The 27,813-nt window shown below is 51.5% G+C and overlaps 5 protein-coding genes across 5 annotated transcripts; 3 read left to right on the forward strand and 2 right to left on the reverse strand.

Annotated features, from left to right (window-relative positions):
- Positions 1–861: 861 nt before the first annotated feature.
- GGS23DRAFT_595212 (uncharacterized protein) lies at positions 862–2,111 on the reverse strand (the record flags this gene model as incomplete). Its single annotated transcript, XM_051518275.1, has 2 exons — positions 862–1,661; positions 1,733–2,111. 2 exons carry the CDS (start codon positions 2,109–2,111, stop codon positions 862–864), a joined length of 1,179 nt encoding a protein of 392 aa, XP_051373189.1.
- Positions 2,112–4,841: 2,730 nt separating this feature from the next.
- On the forward strand, positions 4,842–5,558 carry GGS23DRAFT_595213 (alpha/beta-hydrolase; the record flags this gene model as incomplete). Its single annotated transcript, XM_051518276.1, has 1 exon — positions 4,842–5,558. The coding sequence occupies one exon, from the start codon at positions 4,842–4,844 to the stop codon at positions 5,556–5,558; it is 717 nt and encodes a 238-aa protein (XP_051373190.1).
- A 4,901-nt stretch (positions 5,559–10,459) lies between these two features.
- On the forward strand, positions 10,460–13,086 carry GGS23DRAFT_560361 (extracellular metallo proteinase 1). Its single transcript, XM_051515882.1, has 6 exons — positions 10,460–10,842; positions 10,927–11,318; positions 11,372–11,772; positions 11,900–12,025; positions 12,101–12,524; positions 12,597–13,086. Exons 1-6 carry the CDS (start codon positions 10,525–10,527, stop codon positions 12,781–12,783), a joined length of 1,848 nt encoding a protein of 615 aa, XP_051373191.1. The 5' UTR covers positions 10,460–10,524; the 3' UTR covers positions 12,784–13,086.
- A 2,344-nt stretch (positions 13,087–15,430) lies between these two features.
- On the forward strand, positions 15,431–16,885 carry GGS23DRAFT_448884 (uncharacterized protein). Its single transcript, XM_051514005.1, has 2 exons — positions 15,431–15,677; positions 15,732–16,885. Exons 1-2 carry the CDS (start codon positions 15,538–15,540, stop codon positions 16,636–16,638), a joined length of 1,047 nt encoding a protein of 348 aa, XP_051373192.1. The 5' UTR covers positions 15,431–15,537; the 3' UTR covers positions 16,639–16,885.
- A 4,878-nt stretch (positions 16,886–21,763) lies between these two features.
- Positions 21,764–26,601, reverse strand: GGS23DRAFT_604131 (uncharacterized protein; the record flags this gene model as incomplete). The annotated part of the gene is made up of 3 exons (XM_051519567.1): positions 21,764–22,126; positions 22,188–26,350; positions 26,463–26,601. The coding sequence occupies 3 exons, from the start codon at positions 26,599–26,601 to the stop codon at positions 21,764–21,766; spliced, it is 4,665 nt and encodes a 1,554-aa protein (XP_051373193.1).
- Positions 26,602–27,813: the final 1,212 nt, after the last annotated feature.

The raw sequence follows: 27,813 nt of genomic DNA on the forward strand, positions 1-27,813 counted from the left end.
TTAGACTTGTCTTTACGCGGAAGGAAAGGGGAGAGAGAAAGAGAGGCATCTGTCTGTGTCTCTAATTTACCAGTCTCGATTTGCCATGTTTCTCCAGCGCCCAGCCGGAGATACCGATCTTCCTACGGTAGGATGGTTCTGGGTCTGTGATCTTTTTTTTTTCCGGGCTAGCCTGTGTCTGATGGCGTGTGGTCGGGTGGCTTTCACGAGTATTTGCTCTAACCCATCATGAGGCATTGGTAGCAGCGGGCGTGGCGGTCTAATCTCGAGTCCGGACTACATAATAGTACGTTGGTAGCTTAGATTACTCCTAGAGTCTGATGTCTCCTTGGTCAAATTACAAACCAGCACGCGATGATCCCATGCTCTTTGCGCTTCCTTGACCCTATATCCATTGCCTCGAGCTGTGCACAGTCGGGTATTTCTGTCCTTCATGTCCATACACCTATCAAAACTCCACCCCGCCCCTCACAATCTTTTTATAAGACATTGCTTGATGCCTGTTACATGACACCAATACTCATCGTTGGCTTCACGGAATTTATAAAGTTGTTTAATTCAGCTATTTATCGTATTTATGCCTAGGGCAGATATAGACCCGAATACAGGTCCGGCCCTCAAAGTGGCAGCAATGACTAGCACACCAACATGGGTGAGGAAGTTCCATCCTGCCTAGGCGGCTGGAACTAACTTCCAGAACAATATGCCTCCTTCTACCTACAAAACGGCTCTTCTATTTCTCTATAGAAATGGTCGAGGGGTTGCCGTCCAAATCTTTAGTGGTTGGGAACCATGCGAAGTTGAAAGCCAAGGGTTACAACGGCTCCCCACGAACTAACAACCGCGGCCAAAGTCCCGCCCCTACTCGATGGGAACACGGCATTGACGTCGAAACGTGAGCCTGTCGAGCCAGACGCCCTTCGCGCTATCTTTATACAGCCTCTCGTCTCGATGCGCGAGCTCCATCTGGAAGAAGTTGGTGAGATATGTAGAAACCCATCCGTACGCCTTGTCCTCTTTGACGTCCTCTCCGGGCGCCGCGCTGGGAACGAAAGTCTCTATATCGATGTAGTCCCACTTGCGGGGGTTGTGCTCGGCGCCCCAGTGCCTCTCGTCACGGTCCGGGTTGACAATCAAGTATCCCAGGCGTGTGGGATACCACGGGGCACAGCAGGTCATAATAGCATCCAGCAAAGCGGAGCCGATGTTGTGGCGGCGGAACACCGGCTCGACAACCACCGTTATCTTGCCGCAGGCGCTTCCGAGCGTCTGGCGCGACCCGATCAGTCCCCGAAGCTGGACGTCGACGAGGGCGAACCCGATGATGAGGTCTCCGTCGGTATTGCCACTCTTCAAACCCCGCACCGCGACGAAGAAGGGCAGCTTTTCCACCACGAACTGCTCGAAGAGGGCGCGGAATCGCTGGATAGAGGTCACCTCCTTGTCCGGTAGCGTGTGCTTCGTTGCGGCCTCATCATTGTACATCTGCATAACCTGCTCCATGTCGCCGGCCACCGCTGGGCGGATGTGGCAAGGCATTCGGACCTTGCGGATGTTGGAATCGGCTCGGCTCCCGAGCTTGTTCTCTATGGCCAGGAGACGCATTGCGCGCTGGATGCGCAACTCGGAATTCATACCAACGGCCTGCGGCTCATTCACGACTATTACGCCACATGTAGGTTAGCAACGAAGACGGGTTTCTGGCATCGCGGAGAGCGCGGGGGAGGCGTACGTTTCTTTGTGGGAGGGTACTCGATAGGGTCAATGAGCTCGCCGGTCATGGGGTCAATGTCGCACTTCTCGGGCTCTTTAACTCCTTCGGGATGCAAATTGGCAACGATCTCGTGGGTCTTCTGGATCCATTCATCCACGAAGCCTTCGAAAGCCGTGCGGATCGCGGCCTTTCCGGTGGCGACGGAAGCGTAATCGGAGACCGCCTCGTTGTACACGAGGTACTTCAGAGCGAACCCTCGCATATCTTTCTTCACAGACTCGCCTTTCCCATCAGACTCATCTCTCTTAACAGATCCATCTTCCTTAACGGATTTGTCGCTGATGGCCTCCCCGATCCACTCGGCACTGAAGTCGGGGTAGGGCTGTGGGGTCGCCATCTCTACGGTAGATTCGGACAGGTCGGCGAACTGAGGTGAGGAAACTGCTCTTCTCTTCCCTTCACGGCAACTTAGTTTGCTCTAAGTCTCGAAGGAGGCTGCCCTTCCTGTGAAGAACCTCGCTTGTTGCGATTTTCGGGTTATAAGACCGTACCTATCGGCCCACGGGTGTCGTCTGACAAGAGTTGGTCTTCTCTTTGAACGGCGAGGAATATCAGCAGTCCACTCTATAGGATCGACTGGCGGGGGTAGGAGAGCGAGACGAATTGCGTTATCCTAGCCCGGCCCGCGTTTAAAAAAGATCAAACCTCAATACAACCCCGTTGAAGAGGCAATATTCCAATCAAGAGAGCGGCTTCACTGAAAAAGCTTAGGGGAAAATGGACCAAACTCACAATGATCCCGTCTCCTTGATATATTCTGTCCTCCCGCACGTATTGAGACGGATGCCTATATCTCCCTGCGTATGGATGGTGGAGCGGCAAGGAAGATTAATAGGTGCTAGGAGGTAATAGATCAGCTTTGGAGATCCTATAATGTTGACGATAATGACCAGGGTGAGGGTGATGACATCAAAGGGGGGGATCTAACCTCACAAGTTCGTCTCACGCCCCTAGTTGGATTCAAGGGAGAAGCAGTAGTTGTCCCGATGGAATAGGAGACTAGATCTTGATGCCAGGAGAGATGGTATACTGAAGGTGATCACGATACCTAGGAGTGGCGATTTTGTTGACTGGAAATTGAGGTGATGGTATTCCTTGATATGGTATCCGGGGCAGCTGTCAAGTGGAGATGTATGAAATTTTGGTAAGTTGGGATAATTGAGGATCAGAAGCTTGAATGTGGCTTGATTTTGCTCCACGGGGCACCAATAACCCTAACGAGGATTAGAGAGTAACTGGATGGGGGGCGGAAGGTCACGGATGGTGATGATGATGATGATGATGATGATGATGATGATGATGTGATGGTAAGGTGGACAATGAAATTATGGACAGGGGAGAAGATAAACTGGAAAGGAATGAGAAAAGGAGAGGAGAAGAAAAGAGAGTAGATGGGGAAGAGGAGGATGGATAGATCGTGAGATTTTACATAAGATCAATTAGTTCACAGTGTAAACTTCAGAAATTTGTATGCTTCACACCTTTGAAGAAATCGCCGTCAATATTGTCGATGAGAGCTCTGGCTATGAATGAGGTGTCGATCGACATAGTTGTCGACCAAGTCATCTAATACTTTGTTAATTATGAGATTTAGCTAGCAGATAATAAAACGCTACTCTTGGTAACGAGGGGCATGCCGCCCATTTACACCTATCCCCTACATAAAAAGAGAGGAATGAGGCAAAAGGGCGTGGCTATATTAGGAAGATGTTCATGATATACACAACCAGCTTGTGTAAGAACATTGAGTTTTGCTCACATTACTTAATACCGCTTTCTTAGAAACTAGGACAAAGTTGAGGGTTCGTATGAAATGTCCGTACGTAATACCTGGGAACCCTTGACGTTTAGGATAAGTATTAATAGCATATTACTCTTGAGCCCCTTAACTTAGTTCTGATACCCTCCACTGACGTAGAGGATTTTCGCCCATCTTTCCTCATCTCGAAGCTTTGGTTAACTTCTTATTTCTAGCTAAATTTGAATTAGGGTTACAACTAGGTACCCTTTAGAAAGAATTGTTGAACCCATACGATAACTTAGCTTATACTACTTGAGTTTAGTACGGATATATTGTCTAGGGTGCTGTCCCGTAACTTATCACGGCAGCTTGGGGTAAGCACAACCAGATGGCTATGCTGGTTATTCAGTAGTTATTACCATAGGTTGCCATAACAAGTAACACTCGATTTGCCGTATCTTAGTATTCCTTCCCTGCAATAGGTCGGGGTAGTAGTGGATAGTACTATAAGTAGTGTCGAAAATCAACTAATACAAGTAGCTAGTGGACAGCAATACTCTCAAGCATATATAAGAATTAATAGGAGCTTGAGTGTGCATAATACTAGACTTAGCTTATTGATATCTCTTGGGTTGGCCTTTATAACCCTGGTGTGTTTTGTTTGGTTGAGAGACCGGATTCACTTCGCCTTTCCACTGCGCGTTTTCTTTTCAACGCTGTCCGACATAATATCTATAACTCATTATTGTGGGCGCTCAATTAGGTCACATGGCACCTTTCTACCGGTTTATCATTACGTAATGCTTTGGCTCTCGGTCTCGAAGCCATCTCGGCCTTAATGTCTATATATAAGCTAGATGAAGGATATAGGTTGAAACTGACTTCGCTCATTAACCGGCGAGAACTGAAAGGCGAATCTCTTCTATCAGGAAAAGCTGGCTGCTAGCCGCCGTTGAAATGTCTTTGCCGCCCAGTGGCTGAGGCGCTGCGGCAGGGTGTTTTCCTCTCTGGCAGAAAATCATGGTATCCTGCGTTGACAGCAGGCCTTCCATATTTAGCACACAGTTGCATTAGACCCCGAAAAAAAAGTCCTATTTATCCTAAATTCATATTAATTCGAGGGCTTGCCCCCTCTTCTGTCCCTTGCTCCTCGCACATTCCTCAATCGCCTAGCGCTTGCTTCGTAAATACTTGATACCTACCAAGAGGCGGAGTGAGAGAGAAAAAAAGACGAGAAAAACACTTCGAAAAGAATAGAAATCCCAAGATATGAAGTTCCCTCTTTTCACGCTCTCTTTACTTTCTACACTGGGGCCCCGACTCACCATGGGCGCCTACCCCGCCGACACGGTTGACCTGGTGCTCGACTTCTATCCGGCGTCGTCACCGAACCGGGTGGGCGTCCTGGTGCTGCCGGGCGGGGGCTACGGCTTCATCTCTCGGGAGAACGAGGGCACGGCGCCGGCGGAGTGGCTCAACGCGCGCGGCGTCGATGCCTGGGTGCTGTCGTACACGGTGGCGTCGGCGACCGTACCGGCGCCCATCTCGCCGCGGCCGCAGCAGGAGGCGCTTGAGGCGGCGCGCCGTATCCGCGCCGAGGGTCGCGTCGACCGTCTCGGCATCTGGGGGTTCAGCGCCGGCGGGCACCTCGCGGCGGTCACTGCGACGGACCCGGCCGCCGCCCTCGACTTCGCCATCCTCGGCTACCCCGTCATTAGCATGGTCCCCGGCGTCACGCACCCGGGCTCGCGCCACAACCTCATCGGCGACGACGCCACCGCCGAACTCGAGGCTACGCTCAGCGCGGAGAACCGTGTGGGCGTCGCGACGCCCCCCGCCTTCCTCTTCCACACCGCCAACGACGCCACCGTCCCCGTCGAGAACTCGCTACGTTTTGCTGCCGCCATGGCGAATCACAGCCGTCCCTTCCAGATCCTGGTCCTTCCTGACGGCCCGCACGGCATCGGGCTCGCGCTTGGCGACGAGAAGCTCGGGTGGACGGGCGAGCTGGAAAGGTGGCTGAAGCAGTCGATCCTGATCTAACTGGTAGAAGCAGTTTCGAGAGTTGGTGCGAAGGAGTTGAAGATTATATAAGAGGGTCAGTCAAGACTTCGAATCCTGCCCCATAGATAAATAGATCTTCCACCCTGGATTTTGAGAGAGAAATAAAGAAGAGCCAGGACGGAAAATAGATTATATATATTCAGCATATCCCACCAATATTACATCACGGAAGATGTCTTTCCGTCCGTTCGTTCTTTACCAGGGCAGCTCCACATCCGGTCTCGTAGTCAAGGAATACGCACAAAACATACATGGCTACTAATATATATTAACCACCATAACCACCTTACACCATACCGACCTATTTAAAAATGTCGGTGGGCCTGAGCAGCTAAATGCAACCGCTTCGTACAAATATAAGTACGGAACCAGTCCTCGTGGCGAGAATCTATTGGGGAAAAGGGGGGTTGCACGTAGCTCACCGGCAACATCAACCATTTTGTCTGGTTTTTCTCGAGAGCAGCTTCAAGTTATCTTGTTCGCCAAGTGTGCTTCTCAGTGTCGATATGTCAGGGGACCCCTTGCACGGGAGACTCGCACCCTGGGCTATCTAGATAACCTTCCCAAGCAAATCGACATATCTCAGGTCCACAGGTATCTCGGGGTCTCCCTGCCTTCTAGCGTGAGAATACCAGGGCTCGCGGTGACGGTATTAAATAATGCGTAAATTGCGCCGGTGAGCTATTAAAACTGGTCGACGGTCTAGATTGATGAAGACGCAGGTGTGCTACTTAGTGTGTGGCGGGATGAGGATGTTTCCGACCATTCTTCGCCGTACCTGAACGGATTTACCGTTTCAACGCTCTCGTCGTCTCTTGAACCGGTTGCGGGTATCGCCGGTCTCTGACTCTTAGCCGTTATGTAGGCGTTAAAAGTTTGATGAACAGCAACTTTGGCCAAAGGGGCTTGGTTTTAGTTACCCAGCGTGTCGGTAGTTTCGCCCGCATCCGGGAAATCCAACCCGGCGACGTCTTCTTTTGCTTCAAAATCGGTTCAAGTGACGAGGGTTCGGTGTCTAGGATGCTGCTGGTTATTCGTTTAAGCGTCTTACTAGCGGCAGTAGAAACGCCTTTGTCCATTGTCCATTTGAATAGTGCAAGGGGGAAAAGGCAGTGGAAGCATACATCCTGGCGGCGGGGCTACTTGGGAACGTATATAAGTTACTGTTGACGGTATTAATGTGCAGACTCGTTTGGGATTGATGAACTTTCAACGTAAGGCAGTCCTCAAGAAGGTGTAACTCGGAGCTGATTCCACCCTTCTCGAAGATTATAATCCTTTTCAGTAGTTCCTAAAGCGGCTGGTAATCTTTCTGGACCATTGGGCTTCCGAATGTGTCGCGATATTACTTGAATATTAGTTTCCAATGTAATATGATATCACAATAAACTACCAGGGCCTACCGACCGATATAACGCGTAGGCCTTTGTCCAGTGATTCCTGGAGCGGTTCAGCAGCGTCGCCAGTAAGAGTTGTGACTTGCGTGACTTTCACAGAAAGCCGACGGCCATCCAGCCCAGCCTACTGGAGGAAAGGCTGAACGCGGTGAGCGTCATCGAAGGCGAAGTCGGGCAGTTAAGGAAGATAATATTTATTTGGCCAATTTTCCAACAGGTGGACCCCTTGAGTACCTTCAAACTGCTGCCTGACCGGCCGGCCGTCCTGCGCCTCAGTCGTAACAGCGTCCACGTCGTTAATAGGAACAGTTTGATTATTGTGAGGTCGGCTTGTTGGCAATATTCAGTGTCTTCCTATGTTGGCAAGATCTCCCCATTCCAGAGTCGCCGGGTCAATACGAGAAAGAAAAGAATAAATTGACAGACTGTATATGTACCTTGTACGCAGCCATCAAGACAGACTTATAACCGGTACCTTCGTTGCCAATATTGTATGCCCCAGCAAGGGGTTTCGAGCTCTGTCCAGCATTGCAGGTGGCTGGGAGATCCTCAGGAGGAAATCCATTTTCATTGCATTCGACGGTAACGTGGAACGGCGTGACGTTGAAGAAAATATATAGCGTCTCCTTACGAGCCAAAGTCCTAGAAAAGGTATTGTCATCGGCGTTTCGCAGTAATTCGAGGACGAAATAGACGTTGCTCGCGTATAGACTTTTAGCTAGGCTATGTCGCCTTCTGTTAGTTTGAACTAGGCGCAGCACAACCTATTAAAAATAACGGCATATGAGATGACCGAGGAACTGATATTAAGCCTATCCTTCATGAGCATTGCATGCTCCACGGCGCGCCCCTCCGCCGGTATGCTCTTCACTAGAGCATCCCACGTTAGCAACCAGGCGGTCAAAGGGGAAATATTGAGACGCCGAGGACTACTACTCACAGGTCTTTTCGTCTAGATAGCCATGGTCTTTAGAAGTCTGCTTGACTAACACCCTTGCTCTCGCCTGCGCGATTGGGCCGTCTAGCTCAGATGCTACAGATCAGATGCTACAGATCCCGCGTCGTCTGAGTTCGTAATTAGATCAGCGGTCAAGGAAGTTGAAGGTGATCTGTTCTCCCACCTATCTAGTAGGGGCCAAGGGAGGGCGCCACATAGTGCATATCATTATCACATCCGTCGTGTAGGGCAATAAGCGCTACGAGCCCATTTTTACCATGCACCTTCTCACAAATTGAGGAAAAGGTTTGGCGGTGAACCTAGGTATCTAGCATAACCAAGTTTCGTTGGAAGCAACATGACCCCCCTTTCTCCTCTCGAACTGGAGACTAGCCAGAGCAGATGACGACGTCCTCTCGCATTCTAACTAGAGGATGTAACCGTGGCGTTGCGTCTGGGAGTGCAACTGGGCGTCGGGCTGAACCCGGAAATGAATATGCAGTCCGGGAATAGCTCAAGGCGTCGTAAGCATCGAAATGACTTCTATCTGGCCAGGGGTGTTTCTTCGACCCCATCCTCGATCTAACGCGGGCCGTAAATTAGTGGTTTGCCATGTGGTGTGTTGAGGGTAGAAAGAACTTTGCGAGCAAGGGTCTCTAGCTTATATCGAGTGGTAGCTGATACGACGACTTGTTAGCAACCACCATAGGTATGTCCGTGCTTGTATAACGACTTTGTGGCGCAGCGTCACCTTGACACCTAATTCTCAGGTTGCCAACGTGTTCAAAATCCCAAAAAGACTTAGTGGATGATAGGGCGCATAAATTGGTCGTAGTCACTGGTGCATCACTGCCCACCTGGTAAAAAGTCATCAGATCCTTGCAATGGTCTCAAAGGAAATAAAAGTATACGGTTTTAGCTGTCAGTTTCATGGAGGGGAAAATCGAGTGCCAGAGGCCCACATGTCGGAAACCAGCCTGATGGAGAGGGGGTCTAGTGCCGGCCGAGGGTAGCATGGTTTAAGAAAGCACATGCAAGAGAACGTAGGTGAGGGATCCAGTTGAAGACCTAGGAGGATGCAATACTTGTTTATGTGGTTCTTTTTCTTTTTTTCTTCAACTGTATGGGAATCGGGTCGAATACTAGCACCTTTGCAAACGTGGGACGGGGGAAGTGCATACCGCTGGTGAGATTATCAATCAGACTCCGGTAGGCTAAGTGGACGAGGTGTTTCGAAGCCGCGAGAGCTTCGTACGCGTATTGACCTTCGAGAAGTTCGCTCTGCCGTAGCGTGAGCGAAATGACTGGCATTAGTGAAAGAGACCCATGAGCGTTGGGTGCTGGTTGGAGAGGGACCGTGATAGGTAGATCAACAGAGACATTGGGGTCACGTGACTGTCCACTTGACGAAGGCTTCCCTCATCTAAGGTGGAGATTAGGTGACTCAAAAGTCACGTGGGAGTGCCGACTCGGTGGTCCACGAGATAAGATAAGATGAGCAAGTATACCTACCTACATTAGGTACTTCGGCTATATGTCGCAGAGCGTAAGGGTGCGTTGCGACACTTTGTCGGAATCAACCCTTCGAAGCTGTATCAGCACGAGACTCTCTCCTCTCCGCCCATAACCTTCCCATTTCCAGCCATCCCGTACCATCTGGCTCGGCGAAATAGATTATCGAAACTGGATGTGTCGCCGCGCCGGCTTCCCCAGGAGTTTCCATTTCTCCGATGACACGCCACTTCGGGCATCCCCTTCCTACACTAATCTACATTGGAGCGTTCTGTTGCGCCGAACAGCCTACCGCTCTCCCTGGCACGAGCAATGCTTGCGATTTTCTAGGGACCACGACTGGACGAATATACTAGATGCTAGCTAGCGGCGTTTCCATCCCCTGGATCCCCTATACCTAGGCGGAGAGTGCTTAGCTGAGCATTACCTACCTGCGTAGTTGTACGCTCCCGCGAGACTGTCACAGAGCCTCAGAAGAAAAATATCAGGGGCCTAACAGCTAACATTACGTATGTCTTCGATATGCCTCTGTATTATAGGCGCCCCCACACAGGTTACGTGTCGACCGGACCCCTTGTACAGACGCGTTACACTAGGCGTCAAAACCCTGCCCGTCACCACCGGCCATAACCGAGTTGTCTCCGATCAATTAGCTATTCCGAACTAGTTGACAGTTCCGCCTGGCGAGCGAGTCAACGGCTCCCTCCCCATCAACCACAACCATTTATGAAGAAGCTTTTTAGCCTCCCCGTCCAGATCCAGATTCCCCTTGTCTATTACCTTCCTCTTCCAGCCAACGGGACGCGGAGACCCCATAGCGTAACATCCACCTGACCTCTTTCGGAACTCCCAATTTTCAGATAAGAGCGTTGCTTAAATTCAAGCGAAGCAACCCTACACAGATATCTGGCAAGCGTGGATCGCCATGCACGAATCGCTTTATTGGGCTGTTTCGGCAGGATCGTAAGCGGTAGATATATATAGGTACATTCATATAAAACTATGATGCCGGCAGACTCATCCCAAGCTCTGCTGCTTCGTTCCCCGCGCCCTCGTAGTAGTAGCGATCTCGGCCCACGTGAAGGTTTGCTTGTCCAAGATGCGCTCGATCCCCCTATTTCATTTTCTTTGGGTACCGCATGCCGTCATTGGGAGTTTTCTCGACTCACATCCCTACCGATTGAAAGAAGCCACCGAGTACAGCAATGCCGGTAACGTTGCAGCGAACCATGCACTGAAACTACTCAAGAGAGGCGACTACGTCGAGACGGCAACCGAACTGGTGAGGAGTACCGCACCCGACGCCACGTTCCGGCTGGTGGAGGACCACTACGTCGGGACAAATGGTATCGGCCATGTTCACTTCCGGCAAACGATACACGGTCTGGATGTGGATAACGCCGACTTCAACGTGAATGTAAGTGGTCCATTTAAGATTGACACATATGAGCCAAAACCTCCCCCGAGTCTCAATAAAGAAAATGAGCCAACTTAACCATAGGTCGCACGCGATGGAAGCATATTTTCTTTCGGAAACTCGTTTTTCGCCGGAGATATCCCGCAGCAAAGCCTCGTCGAGAAACGATGTGTTTTGGATGCAGTAGGAGCCTTAGATGTCGCGAGCAGCACGCTTCAGCTCCCAATTTCAGGGGAGACTTCGGTGGAAGGCAGCACTGGTATTGAGTCGTACACGATTACGGGGACCACCGGCACAGTCCAAGACCCTGAAGCAAGCCTGGTGTACTTCGTGAGGCCGAACGGAGATCTAGCCCTCACGTGGAAAGTCGAGACGAGAACAGCCGACGACTGGGTCGTGTCGTATGTGGATGTAGAAGGGGAGTCGGGTGTCCTCGGCCTCGCCAATTACATCTCCTATGCGACGTACGATGTGTAGTGAGTTTTGACGCGCAGAGGCCCAGATTACTACCTGACCTAACGTGTCGTAGTCCATGGGGACTGAACGATCCCAGCGAGGGGGCGCGAAAGATAACCAGTGACCCTTGGGACGTAACAGCATCGAAACATACATGGCACGACAGTCGGAACACTACTGCCGGTAACAACGCCGACGTGGGCTCCGTCCCCATCGTCGCCCAGGTGTACGCCCCGACGAGCGAGAACTTAACTTTCGAATACCCATACGTGCCGGACACGGAAACGGGGCTCACGTACCGCGATGCCGCCGTAGCACAGGTCTTCTACACGGTCAACATGCACCACGATCTGCTATACATCCTTGGCTTTACTCCAGCCGCGGGAAACTTCCAGGCAGACAACTACGGCGAAGGCGGTAGAGGTTACGATGCTGTTCGTGTGAGGATACACCACTGGGGTGGGAAGAACAATGGGGTACGTGCCGAACCCCCCCGCGAGACTGGTAGAGCTAATCTTTGCCCTCCGGCTTTAGTAAATATACCGAGACGCTCCAAGATAGGCTTTCGAGCCCGCAAAACACGTCACTAAACCGTGTCACAGCTATCTCACTCGGACGGTAGAAGGAGTAGCACCCGAGCTCGTGCTGTACCTCTTCAACTTCACCGACCCAGAAAGGGATGCTGCATTCGACAACGGCTTCGTCATCCACGAGTATACTCACGGCCGTAAGTGATGGCGGGTGTTGGCGGGGAGCGAGGGGGCGAAAGATGGCCTGCTAACGAGATGCGACCTACATATAGTGTCGGGGAGACTCACGGGCGGACCGCGGACTAGGAACTGCCTCGACGCGTTCGAGGCCGACGGCATGGCCGAAGGCTGGAGCGACTTTTATGCGGCGGCCGTCATGCTCAAGCCAGACGACACGCGCGAGAACGCCACCTACGGATTCGCCGCGTGGCCCACTAACAGCACCAACCCGCCGACGGCCAGGAAGGTGATGTACACAACAGACATGGAGGCGAATCCGTGGACGTACTCGATGGTAAACAGCCTGGAGAGGGTGCACGAGGTCGGCACGGTATGGGCCTCGCTGCTGTACGAGGTGCTTTGGAACCTAATCGACAAGCATGGCAAGAACGACGCCGAGCGGCCGGAGATGGTTGACGGTGTGCCGACCGACGGTAAGTTTCTCGCTATGAAGATCGTGCTGGATGCCATGGCGCTGTAAGTCGACCCGAACCCCTTCCAGTCAACCCGACCGAGCGAGCCTAGGCTAACAGGGCGGTGGACTCTCAGGCAACCGTGCAACCCCACCTTTGTCCAGGCTCGCGATGCCATTGTCGATGCCGACGTAGCTCTCACGGGAGGGCAGAACGTATGCGAGATTTGGCGGGGCTTCGCAAAACGCGGCCTCGGGAGGGATGCCATATTCAACGCCACGGAACGAGTCGATAGCTTCGATCTCCCTGATAGCGTTTGCTAGGTGCCGGAGCAGATTGTGAGACCTCTCTCCGGAATTCAAGAAATACGCACCGAGAGTTGGTTTTAGCAGCGTCGGGTGAAGCGAGAAATCCGGTATCTAGATGGTCTACCAAGAATGACAACCATTCCCCAGGAGGCGCTATTGCGATAGGCTTGGGGCACGGTAGTTTTAATTTGCGGATATAATTCGTACGGCTATCGTTGACGAACTCCATGGACATCGAACCCATCGCCGTATAATGTTGTTAAAGGATGATCCTACGAATAAGATAAATGACTCGAGATGGCCTTGTGAATGTGTGAGATGTACTTGCCTACTCTGTGCCTCAAGTACCTCTACCTAATTTGGTGATTTATCGATTCTCATTACGTAATAGGCTGCTTTATGGAATAAGAGAAAATACCCTAGGTAGTATCTGTTAAGAGCATATACCCTTGGAAGAATACATTCTAACCTCCGAACCCGCTGGATATCATTGCTTCTCCATCTCCTAACACCAGCATCCCTTCCTACCAACCCTCTCTCCGCGCAGCCAGCTGAGGCATACCATGCGGTGACAAGCACGAACCTGCAGGCCCACACACCGTGATACCAACTCACTTGCCTGTCTATCGTGCGTCCATCTAGGCAGTCTGCATCATGCCGAGCACCTGGCCAGTCGACTACCTATCCTCCTTTCGGATGTGAAGCGAATCCAGACTTGGACTTGTACAGCTGCCATCTACACTTGGTATCACAGCTTGGGCCGAAACAACATCAGATACAATCGTTCGGTAGCGCAGCGAGAACTCTGGCTTGCGGCGTGAGACGAACTACACGTACGTGGAAACATTGACGCGGTGGCACTACGAATGTTGCGCATTCCTGTCCTGTTCGGTCACGTCGCACACTGATACAGAGGTAGCGGCCATTCTGACCATGCGCAGCACCACCGTATTCTCCGGCCATTTCGAGAGTCGACTACCCACGGTGTCTCGATAACTGGCAATGCAGTGCACTATGAAGAACTCCGCCGGGTGAGACAGATTGCCCGCCTTGGTCTCGTGGTGACAGACCAACACATCCAGCTGTCTCGCAGCCATCACGAAAGGATTTCGACTGCCGGCAAGCTGCCGCTCTGTCGGAAACTCGGTGCCAGGCTCCAATCAAATAAAAGTCTACTTGGCGCTCTCCAGATGCGAGGGTTATTGAGAGAAATGCCAAGGCGGCAGTTGAGAAGGATGGCACACCATACTCGAAACAGTATGCCGTTCGATTACGGGTGAGGCCCCGTGTGGAGGAACGAGGTCTTGACCAATGGCTGTATTTTTGCAAATGCGAATTTTTGATGTTCCTGATTCACCAAGACTGCGCGCCGTCGCGGCTTGTTCTGTCATCCTACTCGGCGCCTCTGACCAACCGCAGCACTGCGATCCTTCCACGCTGGCAATGACACTACAGTTCCGACACGAGCTGATCTGCTCTGCTGCCTTACTTTTTCTGGCAACCCTTCGTGAACAGACATATGCACCGGTATTTACCGGCCTCCAATCTCCATCTACAGGCCCGGCTGGAGGCATAGACATGCTCCGGGCGACACCGCCCTAATCACAGTATCTCGTGCTGCCTACAAAACAGCCACAATATTGGCGCTCTTTTGCCACCCTATGCAGAGAAACATATGGGAACATCTACAGTCCCAATACCTCCTACGTTGTAGGTATCTTAGGGCTGATAGAGTGTGCAACATGATGCCAAGGCTGGACTTCACGGCTAGCCAATGTCACTTCATGTCGGGATGAGGATAGGTGGTGGTGAACTGAAGGGACTTTGTGGAACATCATCCCGTTGTCCGGATGCCTGGTGCGCTCATCGTTAGCATGCAGCCTCTAGCAGCGGCATCCTCTAGCGGCACATATTACTCACGAGTAGTTGGTATGTTGCTGTCTAGCTACTACCAAGCCGAGACTTGGGTTTCGACTACATCATGCTTACCGATAGAAATGAATCAGCAGACTTAGCCCTCAACATCTCGCCACGGCAACCAGCCTCTCACTTGCGTCCACGATATCGGCCCACGTCTACACGACCGGAGGAACTCCCTGGTCGGCGGCGCCGTGGCTGGGGTTTTATCCCTCCCAACTACCGAAATTTCACCCAAGGCTAACATAGCTACGCATTACGTACATATATGTAGAACGTGTTCACCATCGCAAGAAACTGGCAGACTAATCGGTGGGCTGCCCTTTGTGGTCGTCGATCCCCTTCCGAGTCGAGGTGTTCCTCCCTGAACTAGGCTGGCTTCTCACCAACTATGGTACCACTCCTATCCAATCGACCAGGTCGCCATATCACGAAACCCAGCTCCACTTGCATTTCAGTTCGATGTGTTCTACAAAATAGCCCTTTCCAACCACAACACATATTTTCTTGACACACATGGCGTCCGTGAAATGGTCGGGAGTTCGGGCCCGGGAAGAGAACGAAGGACCGCTATTAAGGTCGTACAGCTGCCGTGCGTACCAAAGTAGGACGAAGATATAAAGGCCCGCCGTCCCATCTTTTTCTCTAGGCTCTCTCCTTACCAACCTCCACAGCCTTCTCTCACCCGAAGCCTCATCTTGAAAGTAACTCCTTCGTTAAGGTTGCTTAAAGACTCTGGTTGAGTTGTGTTGCTCCCCTTCAACCCCTCGAAAGTATATTCTTCATATCGGCTGAAAAGTAAGACGCTCGCTATTAGTTGCTTCTTCCCTCAAGGTACTACTTCGACCCACAATGAAGGCTGTTTTCCCCATCCTGGCCTTGGCCACTTCAGTCTTGGCAAGCGAGAAGGATTATGAGAGTGTTGCGACCGCCACCACCTACGAAACCACCACGGTCTGCCCCATCACGAACACGGTCACCTATGAAGGATCGTAAGTTTCTACGCAGCATCAAGTCTACAGGATACTTGACTAATAACGTGTAAGCGTCTTTGTTGAAACCACACTCACTACATTGACCATCACCGTAACTCAATGTCCAGGTGGTGGCTGTGGAGGCGGGGCTGGTGAAGTGACCGTGACAGGACCAGACACTACCGTTGGGACTACTACTGTCGTCGAGGTTACTTATACAACGACATGCCCCGTTACAGAAACAGTCACCGCCCCTGGCGCTACCCATATCACTACATACACGACGACCAGTGTGGTTGTTACCTACATAGACACAACCATCGTCGAGACGGCGACGGGACCTGGAACTACCGAGGTCACCGAGGCTGTCGTCTACACTACCCTAACATCGCTGTGCCCTGTAACTGAGACCAGGACGATCGAAGGTTCTACGGTTGTGGTTACTTGGACGTCGAGTTCCACCATTACGACAACAGTTCCCACGACCACCACTGACTTCACTTCGTACACTGTCACCGAGTACGTCTCTACCGAGGTCCTACAGACTATCACCTGCCCGGTGACAGTCCACACCACCGTCTCGGATGGCACCACCATCTATATCACCGAGACCAATACAGAGACTATTTACACCACCAAGTCGTACACCATTACCGACCACTTGCCGGCGACCAAAACCCAAGAAGTTGGCGTAACCGTCACTGCTGTGGCCTCGGAGGGCCAGACAGTGACGTCCACCCCGACCGTGTGGGTTGATCACAGCGCTACTACCATCGTCACCCAGTCGAACCCCGCCACAGCCGTTCCTTACCCCACATCAACGATTGGAGGCTCAGGTCCTAGCGAGGGCGGCAAGTCCTATACCCCAGCGCCCCCTGCATCCACCAATATCTACACACAGGTCCCCAGTGGCCTCGCCCCACGGGTTACTCCCGCCGCTGTCGTCATTGCCCTGGCGGGGTTTGTCGCTTTACTGTAAAACAAGCCCACTTCGAAATATTGGCCCATGAGTACGCTGTAAGGGTCAAATAGCACAGCAAGCATCCAAATGTCTTGAGTTGTTTACGGAACTATAAAGGCACGGGGAAACCCGAGACAAAGGAATTCATGATTGTGAGGTTTTCATACAAGAATACTCTTAGACTTTACCGGCGCGCAAAATGGAATCTTGCGGTTTTTCTGCTGGATAATGACAGGCGATTCTGCTGAGGGTGGATCAATAATCACTGTGGCGAAGGGCATACAGTCAATGAAAATTGACGATCAATCTCTCAGAGGCATTGGGATCTGATCCACCTATCTAGTGTGGACCTGGAAATACGACTTCGTGTACACATATTCTGGTTACGTGTTCTCGAGGTCTACGTCGAGTGCAACGTAGTAGTAAACCCAAAAAGGAATGGTACCTACGAAACAAGAGTTCCAACATCGTCTTCCAGTATTATCCTACTATAGTTTGAAAGTACTTCATAACTAACCGTCTCTGGCTGCGCCGCTCTTGTCGATATTGTAGGCGAGTGCTATGTTAGGTATAACTAGTTCATTGTCCGGTAACAGGCCCTGGATCGTCTCTTTCTCATCGCCTGGCTGGAGGTCTTCCCCCCCGGATTCACAACACGTGGTCCTACATGTCCCTCCGAAATCCTCGCAGAATGTCTCGGCCTTAGGGACACGTAGTACTTAACACTACACTGCGCAATACCACATAGATACCCTTCAGCCTTAGTCTTTCCTTTAAGTAGTCATACATGCCTTGTAACCGCTGATCTGTTGTAATTGGCAGGTATATGGTCACCACGTCCTCCTTTGGCGGTCAGCATTCTCCGCCAGCCTATTCAACTCCTGGCAACCCTTACATGTCCCTGTTTTACCCTTGTCGTACCTGTAGTAGTAAATGCCTCCGACGCTCGTGGCTACCCCGGGACCCTATATGCTAGTGTAATGTCGGGGCGGACATAAGGAGTAACTAAACGGAAAGACTTTTCTAATAAGCTACCCGATCCGAGTAAGGTTACCCGTCGTCGTAGGACGCATAGGAGAGACCCACGATAGTAAGGGGAAAGGAGTAAAAGGAGTTCACACCCTGCAACGGAAACATCCGTCCCGCTGACCTCCGAGCAGCATTTTGCCTTTTCTCCTGGCTCACGGAGATCCTGGACAGGAGCAGATATCTGCCCAGCGGGACTACAGCATCGGCAATTTATCCTGTCTGATATTGTTGCTGTCGCGACGGAGCACTTCAGTCCCTCGTGGCCTGCAAAGAATCTGAGGGGGGCAGACGGGGAGTGTAAGGAGACAATAACAAACCAAAGCTAAGGGGAATTAAGCATATAGCACTGTACATGGACGTACGGGTGGATAATGAAGGGATCTATCCAGGTTACGTACCTACTGGGCACTACGTATAGCGAGCAGGGAAGGTTGCGTATCATGTTAATTTGCTCGACGCGCGTAACCGCTGAACTACCTAGTACGTAGGAGGCAGGATACGGCCGCCCCTCGAGTCACCTCGACCGTGCGAGGGGGTTGAAGCGAGAACCTACGTATGTCTCAAGCAGGCCTGACCGCTATTCTCGTCCGCAGCGTTGTTCGTCTACGCGTGGTACGTCGACGGTTGTGCCCCGGTTCGGCGCCAGCCAGTCCGTGTGACATACGTACAGCACGAAGCGTCGAGCCGCTTCGTACTCATGTGCGGGCAAGGGGAGAGGCGTAGAGTCGCAGACTTCGTACGTTGCTGTCGTCCTCCCAACGCCACCCCCTCCATCAGTCAGATTCATATGTATGTGTATAAGACATATGTATATCTCATGCGTCCGCGTGCAGAAACGCGCGCGCATTGGCTTGTTACGGAACATCACAGGTTCGTCACCAGGAAATATTCGTCTCTGGGGAGAGGAGGTACGTAGGGGAGGTGCGGGAGGAGCTGTTACCAGGCGGAAATTGCGACGGAACAGGAGAGATGGCCACGTGGTGCCGACGAGGACCAACCTGAGTGAAGAGACGAAGATCTCAACCCACTGTCTCCCATGTGCATGTGTCAATCTGTTAGGCATTAAACACGAGATACATTTTACCACGGCAACTTCCTGTGGCACCCACCTGCGCAGCTACATACGGCGAAGACCCTAGGAGGAGCACCGCGGTACTCTACCTACCCGCTTACTTCACAGCCACCGCCTCTCCTCCGTCTCTCGTAGCCCATATCAGCGCCTTACGCCAACCATCAGACAGAGCGTCCGAGCCCGCAGCCTTCCCCCTCTCGTACTGACTGGTCTTCTCCCTCGCCTGGGCTTGGTAGGCGGGCATACCACGGCACCCGACCTTTACTCAGCGGGCGGCCGCACAACCAAACCGGGCCAACCGAGCTAGCCGGCCAGCCGACGTGCGCGCATACGACACGGGCACCTGCGGGTTCCAGGGGTGATCAGGGACGTACATACCGACTGACCTGCCCACCTACATACCTATCTCCTTGCCTACATGCCTGCCTGCACATACGCTGCGAAAAGCAAGCTACCTGGCATGGAAGTTCAGAAACGTCTAGCCGTTCAGCCATCCCGCCATCCGGAACGCCACATACGCACGTAGGCGCCCCGATACGAGGAGGAAGGGAACGTATGGCCTCGTAGGGATACCCGCGCACTCGTCTACCTGCCGTCTAGGGGTAGACTTGCTCTCTCTCTCCCGTGGCGCTGCGTACACACACACATACATACGCGGATGTACGTGCCTCAAATCGCACGCACATTACCTGCATGGCAAATGTACATACGCGCAATCCTGGTAGCTAGTCGGCCGGCCAGCCATGAAGACGGACAGACGGACAGACGGACAGACAGACGTACATAGTGTATGTCGCGCCACGCCACATCGCGCTAAGCTAGACTACCGCTTCACGAGCCACCCCTTCGCGAGCCGGGTATTTTGTATGGGTTTACATACAAACGATTTATCCCCGTAAAAAACCGGGAAAAATTCGGAAAATTCCGAAACTTACTTACGTAATTAATTGGCTTAATTAGGTTAACATATGAATGTTTCGAATTTTTTGCTTACTAATATAAGAAGTTATATACGATTTTAGGTTTTTTGAAATTGCACTAATAGATTGCCATATAATTTATTAGTAACCCTGTTAACTGTGCTTATATCGACATGTTTACCTATTTTTTTCACGGTAATAAAGTAGGTCTATTACCTAATACTTTATTTTATAAATAGAAGAATGGCTAGTATTAAGTAATCTTATTTTTATTCTTTGATTTCGTTTTTATTTAATTTATTATTTTAAAAAAACCACGTTTTTGAGCAGGTTAAAACTTTCTAAAATTGTACCTATTTTCATAGTAAGAATTCCACCTTTCCGACTGTCCTATTTTTCCATATAAAGAAGTTCTAAAAAAAAACACTAAAAATTAACGTTTTTAAGACTTATTTAATTTAATAAAAATCAGAAAAATAAAAGGAAAAAAGTTTACGTAATCTTAATTACCATTCTATCTATAGTATAAAGGATTAGGTAATAGACCCACTCTATTACCGTGAAAAAAATAGGTTCAGAGGCCGATATAGAGCATAGTTAATAGATTTACTAATAAATTATATGGCAAATTGTTAGTGTAGTTTCAAAAAACCTAAAATCGTATATAACTTCTTATATTAGTAAGTAGAAAATTCGAAAAATTCATATGTTAATTTAATTAAGCCAATTGATTACGTAAGTAAGTTTCGGAATTTTCCGAATTTTTCCCGGTTTTTTACGGGGATAAATCGTTTGTATGTAAACCCATACAAAATACCCGGCTCGCGAAGGGGTGGCTCGTGAAGCGGTAACCTAACTTATATAGTGCCTCAGAATCTACGACAGTAATAGTGCCAGTAGCACGTTACGTAGACGCCCCCAGCGGCTCTATAGCAAACTATGCCCACCTAAGTAGATCGAGTACTTCTATAAGCGTAAGGACTCTTCTTAAATAATACGCAACACACAGTAAGTAGCAGTAATGAAAGAGTGTGACTATGGCTTATTCAAATGACAGTCGAAGCACCTACTCAGTAAGCTTAGAACCGTCTGCAGTCTCCTAGTTTACCTTTACATGCTACGTAAGCATAGCCAGCGGTCTTTATATAGGGGCAGGTAATTTCTATACAACCCGTTACTGCAACCGCTAGTAGTGAAACGCAGCGGCTTGACAGGATTGATCCAGTAAGGTAGGTAATATATGAATATAAGCAGCCAAGAACACGTTATCGCTTGTCTCGTCAGCGGCGTGCATCGGATTTTAGCTCTAATACCTATTCTAGGCGTTGAATACAAGTGTCTGAAACCAAGTTAGATAGAAGCCATATCCGGAGGTGATTATGCCCTTCTTCCTAATAGGCATCGGACACATGTGCATGTGCTCGTATCGCCGTCGCTAGTCCTAAGCTTGCTCTAAGCAGGTTAACCGGCTCGTCAAGAGGGGCACCGCTGTGTTCTGTTTTTGATTACCTCTCTTAACCCACTATAATCAACTCTGTCGCCGTGACACATGATGCTAAGCCTATAGCACGTAGGTAACCATGTAAATCAGGCAGTTCGAGAACAGTGTGATGGGCCTAACCCCTTATACGACAACCTGAGCAACCCGACCCTTTATTACACTGTACAATTACACTCTACATTATATGCCTAAGGGTCTTTTTGTCGATACAATACGACGCGAGGAACTAGGATTCGGCATCGTAGGTTAGGATGGCGTAGTAATGTCTCAATCGTCCCGTCGTAGGATCTAGCGGTATATCAGCTATACACATACGACGAATAGTGTGCAGTTACAGGCTCAGACGACCCGCCAAAAAAACAACGCATACGCATGTATGCCCTCTGTCTCGACACCGTACTCGTCTTTATCACGCAGTGTACATCCTACTTGGTACATGAACGCGAAAAAAAAAGATGGGTATAATCACGATGTGCCTTATTAGCACAAGTTGACCTCCTCGCACCCGAACCATTGCCCCTCCTGCCGTGTCCAGCTCTGGAGGCTGGGGCCATAGATGGGCGCTTCCCGCAGAGCTCTAGCCAGCTTGCCTGCTAAGAGATGTTACCGCCGAGACGGTTTTTAATCATTCAGCGCCTGCAATGCTTGGTTGAGCGGGACAACCCGAAGGCTGCGTCCCCGTTTCAAACCGGTATTCGCGTTCGTAATTGTCGGGTTGTTGGTATCACGCCACTTCCGGAACACGCTCTTCATATCTCGAGGTATGCCCTCCAGCACGACAGTTGAGAAAGGGACAAACGGGCGGTCCTCCATCCCTGCAGCCAGAATCGAGTACTCCTGGGCAAAGTCTAATGCGTTATGGAATGAGGCGTACTGGGATTGGGCCCGGGAACCCACGATAACATACAGCTCGAAAAAGGCGTCGAGCACGTATATACTTGTTTGAAGGAGATCTGCCTGCGAGAAAGGCGATATCTCAACGATCTACGTAGCATTTTCCATCAATAAATGTCCGTTGACCGACGGGTGAAGGACTGAAACTTACTTGCTTCTTGGAGGATGCATCCGAGCAGAACAGCCTAGTGCAGTACTTGTCGTAGTTCGGTTTGAGGCGCCAGTGATCGGCTGATACAGCCTTAGTGTTGACATTGAAGAGATCCCAGAAGGCGGCCGTCTCGCGGCCGTCCTCGATTTCCTCTATCCCGCCTGATAACGCGAAGTCTATCCCTATGAGCCGCGCGCAACTAAGTTCGTCGACCCCGCTGCCGTTGCCCTTCCATATAAAGCATTTTCCCGCTGCCGTTACAACGTACGGGAACCCGGAACACAAAACCGCGGGACTGAAGTCGATTTCATCAAATACGATATGTCCGCGATACCGTCTTCCGCATAACATCCGTGGGGCGAGGGAGTCATATTTATTGCTTGAACCACGTTGGACAATTACAACGCCCCCTAGAGCCTGAAGAAATTCGGGTGTCTCCTTACCCTGCTGAAGCTTGATCAATTTACCGCCCATAGCTTTTGCTTCGCGCGAAGCAAATGGCGATGCATCCCCCGCCGCCGAACAGGGTACCTCATCTCCTGTCCAAAAGTAGACTTCTGTGAATTTTTTGCCTGCCTCGCTCTTGAACGTGTGGGAGCAGATGTACATTTCACGTTCGAATAACGTTCGCTCGTGATGGCTGGGAACAGCTTGCTTCTTGCCGTCACCCGATAATTGGAAGAGCTGAGCGCTCAGAGTCTGGGTCTTCAGCTCTGGACTTGGCCGGCGTGTCAGCAACTCAACCGCATCCACGTTGTACTTTCTCCGGGGACGCTCAGGGCCGAAGAAGTCGCCGAGTAACGTCATGGCATCATAGGGTTGCTTAGTGGGCGAGCGCATAGACGGTGCCGCAGGTGGGGGTGAGGTAGACTTAGGAATAGGGAGTGGCCGCGGAACCTGTTTCGGGTCCTTCGGGGGTAAATCCTTCGGAGGCAGATCCTTCGGAGGTGGACGAGGTGATGACAGTTCTAGGCCAGCGGCCGCTGGAACAGGGGGTAAAGGTCGTCCACCGATGACGGGCGTCACGGGGTTCTTTGGCGTAGTCGAGCTTGCATTAATAGCATCAGTGAGTGGCTGTCTCACAGAAGTAGAAGAGATGGGATCTGGCAACAGCCCAGAGGGCTTATCTAATGGGGGTGACTGCGAATCAAGTTTTGATGTATTTACACTAGAAGCTTGGTCAGAGATCGGCTTTGATTTCTCCGGCGAATGTGTTCTGATCGTCTCTTTCTTTGTCTCTTTAGGCAGTTGGGGATCAATACTTTTTGCAACATTATGATTAGAATCGTCGAGGAACCGCGACATCCGCTTCACGTCAAGCTTCCTGGGAGAAGGCGGTTGCGAGGTGGCTTCTTTGATTTCGTCGGATCCCTTGGTCGGCGACCGCTCTCTCTTCTGGGCAAATACAGCCACTTGTTCGTGAATCTTGTTAGAATGGTTAGGAGCCTTGCCGAGGACCTCTTCTGGTGCGGGCTCGAACGGCTTCTTCGAAGGACCTATTAGAGAAATAGGCTGCGGTTTCGGGTTTGTCAGTTCACCATTCCCCATTTTCGAAGAATCAACTGATGCAATCACCGGAGAGTCTGACACAGAATGAATGGGTTCCACTGGCTGGATTGCTGCACCTGGGCGTCCGCTTGGGGTGATATCGGCCGGTCGTTCTTTTGGTTCATCTGTAGTCGAGGTCGACGTTGAAATGGTTACAGTGGGCGCGTTCCTCTTAGGTCCTCGAGCACGACCCTTCGTCATATGTGTCAACGTCGGGCCCGAGCTAGCTTCGTTGCCATTCCCTTCAGAAGCACTATTTGACCGTGAGCTCGATATGGAAATACCACCAGTTGAGGATGCGGGAGCAGGGCCAGGGGGCCCCCTGGCGAGTAAACCGGCGAGGGCGGGATTGAATCGATTTGCTAAAGCACTTCCCGCGAGCTTCCCCGGCAGTCGGCCAGATATATTTGCTTCTTTCTGGGCCACCGGGCTCGTTGCAGATCGGCCGGCCTCTTTTGATACGGTGACTGTTTGAGCCGAGCCTCGTCTCGGGATAGTTGGGCGGTCTGCTTTAGGCGCTCCGATTTCTAGGCTGTCGTCGCGGTTCTCGAATCGGTGTTGTGGCTTGTCAAGTGGAGAGCCCTGGGTAGAATCGCTTTTTGATGTAACAAGACTTGGTCTGCGAAGATCCGGCACAGTCGGCTCTGAAGGTGTAGTATCCCGCGATCGTCCGAGCTCGCTCCGTTTAGCCAGGGCTTCGGGAACGGGTTGCTCATCCGCGATACTGTCCTTCCGTGCAACGCCTCGGCTCTCTGGTTGCGCATGATGGAAACTCTTCCTTTTTGCTAGAATAGCCTCTTTAAATTCATCAACGCGCTCTGTTTTCTTGGGGCCGCCCGTGGTGTTAAGGGCTGATTTGCCTTTGAGAATGTTACCCTTTAACTCGTCAGGCGCAACATAATTCTGAGTTGTCGTCTTTCGGAGATTGCTGAAAACGTTTTTGAATTCGATCTCTTCCCGTGCGTTAGATGTGGGAGGGGGTTGTCTAGGTTTCAGGTTTGCTCGGAAATCCTTCTTGAGCGGCGCCTCAGGTTTTGGCTTCGTGGCAGAAACAGGCGATTCTATAGGACTGGGGCTATGGACTGTTTCTGGGTCATTGTTCTTGATACCGGGTGTGATCGGGCTTTGTATGTCTTTGAGGGGGCTAGTGTTGTCGGTGCGAATGTTGGCGCTTAGCGAGGTGCCTATAGCAGGAAGAACTACACCCAGTCCGGGCGGTTTTGTTGCGCTGACTCCAGGAGCAGAAGACCTCATCAGCCCATCGATGCTAACTTGATGTCTATGCGAAATAGTCGGCGACCTGCTCCTCTCTGCACCGGGATTGGCGGCCTTCTCCGCTTTCGCTTTCTGGATTTCGGCCATCCAAGCTGGCTGGCTAGCAGGTGCGGGAGTGGGCTTCGGCTTCGGCGATTCGGGCTTTTTCAGAGCAGATTCGAGCCAGCTAGCCTTTGTTGGGCTCCATCTCCTTGAATCCATAGTTTTTGATGGACTGATAGGGCTTGCAACGCCACCTATATCTTGCTCTTGCGGCTCTTGAGGCAATTTGATTTCGAGCTTCGGCGAGTCGCTACGTTTTTCCGTGCTAGGCAGCTCGCCCACCCGGTGTTCTTCTCGGCTCGACGGTGGCCGCGGCGAAAGGTCTATAGGGGCGTCACGGATTATGCTTCCCGGTCTCGGCCTCGTCCCGGTGCGATGTGAGACAACTGGATCCGTACGTTGAGCGCTGGGGGGAGATTGAATGCTCCATCTCTTGATGCTATCAGAGCGCTTCATCATAGCGCTCTGTACGAACCCCCCCATGCCCTTTGTTGGCGAGACTGGCCTGTCTACTTTGGACGGTGAAATCCGGCCCAGTGAAGGAGACCTAGTATGTGATCGTTCATGATCAGTCTCGGCCTCCAGCTCAGGATCGCGATTAGGAGGGTCCAGTCTTTGAGAGGTCGACAAAGATAAGGGTGAACCCAAGCCATCCGGCAGAGCAGGCGTAGTAGGTCGAGAGCTAGTATCATCCTTCAGAACCTCACCCTGCGCCGCCCCCGACATACCCGGGAGCTGAGCCGCTGGTAGCAACGACATGTCTGTCGTTTGGTTATCTTCGGCCTGGTTCCGCCTATAAGCGGCAGAACTGGCACCCCTATCCGCGGTCTGCCGAAACCAAGAAGGGTCCTTAGCAGACAAAGCTGAGGCAATTTGGTCCCTCGGGATAGACTCTATGGCAGAGCTAGGCTCAGGGGGGGTGTTTCGAGCCGCATTCTCAGCCGCAACTACGGAGAGCGGGCGACTTCGCGAACGTTCAGAGGCTTGCGAATTTGGCCGCTTTTGCCAGGACAGCCCTCTAGTTGCTCGGGTGGGAGACGTCTGGCCGGTTGTTGGCTTGTGCTCGGATTCCAGAGGCGATTCGTTCTCTTTAGAAGGTGAGGACGACCCTCCGTGGGCCCCCATATCGTCGGTTTTTAGAGAGGTATGAGAATGGGGGCTCATGGCAGGTTCGAGAATCGGGGATGAGTCTAGATTCAGACGACTGAAAGAGCCGCGGGTGTCGGTACGACGATGAGCTGATAGCGGGGGCGTATTCACCGGAGAGGATTTTTGAGGCGAGATGGACCGAGCGCGTTCTGGCGTAAACAAGGTCAGCAAGGAACCGCGAAGGATACGAACAACTAGTGAAAACAGGGCAATCAAAATAACCCGCACGCCAACAATGGCTGACGAAAAAAAAAGGCGTACCTGCGCGGCGAGCCTCCCGCTCCTTTCTCTCCCGCAATATTCTCTCCTCTAGTTCTCGAGAGCGGGCCTCGTCCTCTTCAATCCGCCGATCCCCCAATTCTTTTACCTGCATCAGGAACTTAGATACGTCTTCGGACATAGTTTATGTTTTTTTGTCGACCGGACCAACGACGAGGGGTAACGACAACGTTATTCACGATAGGCGCGGGCGAGGGTCTGCGGAAGATGCAGGGTATTTTTCCTTCTCTCTTTTTCCGTCTCTTGTGTTTTACGTCGTCTAGTCTGGGTCGGTGGGCAGAGGATTCGGCGGAAACCGGGAAACCTGTTTTGCTTTTCTAGTTGGTGGTGGGCAGCCGGTAGTTGGTGCCGGTGAATAGGGCTTAGCAGCCGATCTTGGGATGATGTACGGGGAGGATTAGATTCGTGGCCACGGACGGCAGAATGTATATGGGCAAAAGAGTCGACAAGAACGAAACACGATTGGAAAGTCTGGTCTACGAGATATCTAGAGACGAGGTAAGACAACAAGGTTCGGTGTTGAGTCAGGCCCAGGCTGGATCGGGCGAGGCACGTAGAGGCCAGACTAGGTAGTTGGGAGGGCTAGGAAGATGAGCAGGGAGAATCCAGGTGATCATAATAACAACCAAAAAGGGACGGTAACCGGACCTGTGGAGAAGCGCAAAGAAGCAGAGAGGCAGAGAGGCCAAAGACAGAGGCAGCAATTGCCCGACTTAAACCCAGAGACCGAAGTGGAACAAGCAGATGGAATAGTCAGGTGGAATAATAACAGAAGGATCCCTGCGGGTTGTTCTTCTCCTTGTGCGCGATCAAAATGACCAAATGATGCCGGGCCGCAGCCAATGACGACGCTGTTCCGGGTTATATTGGCTGGGCTACAGCCATGCACAGCTGGCTCGCAGCAGCCCTAGCTGCGACTTTATACCGCCCTGGGACTGCTTGCTTAGTAGAGGGTTAGTCTGCCAGCCCTGGCCGCCTGGCGGTGCCGTGTCTGGCGGCCGGGCAACCTGATGAAACAGGCCAGCAAAGCTTGATATTGACGGTTTAGACACCCAAAACAAGCGTGTTACCGCCTACCTGCCCTGGAGGTGCCCAGCATCACTACCTTGGGTAATCCCGTAGCAGCCATTACGCCTAACTAGAGGTCCCTGCCTGCGACCTGCCCTGACGCTGTCTCTTCAGGACCCTCACCTCTCTGCCAGCGCACCGCCACGTTAAGCATTCACCCAAGCCCTTGGACAATAGGCCAATACAACCCAACCAAGTCAAGCCGATTTCCGCCTAGCGCAGACGCTTAGACCAGGCCTGTTACAGGAAGTATCTCTGTATATTA

Source organism: Durotheca rogersii (assembly GCF_024521655.1).
Source record: "Durotheca rogersii strain YMJ 92031201 chromosome Unknown GGS23scaffold_6, whole genome shotgun sequence".
Lineage (NCBI taxonomy): Eukaryota > Fungi > Ascomycota > Sordariomycetes > Xylariales > Xylariaceae > Durotheca > Durotheca rogersii.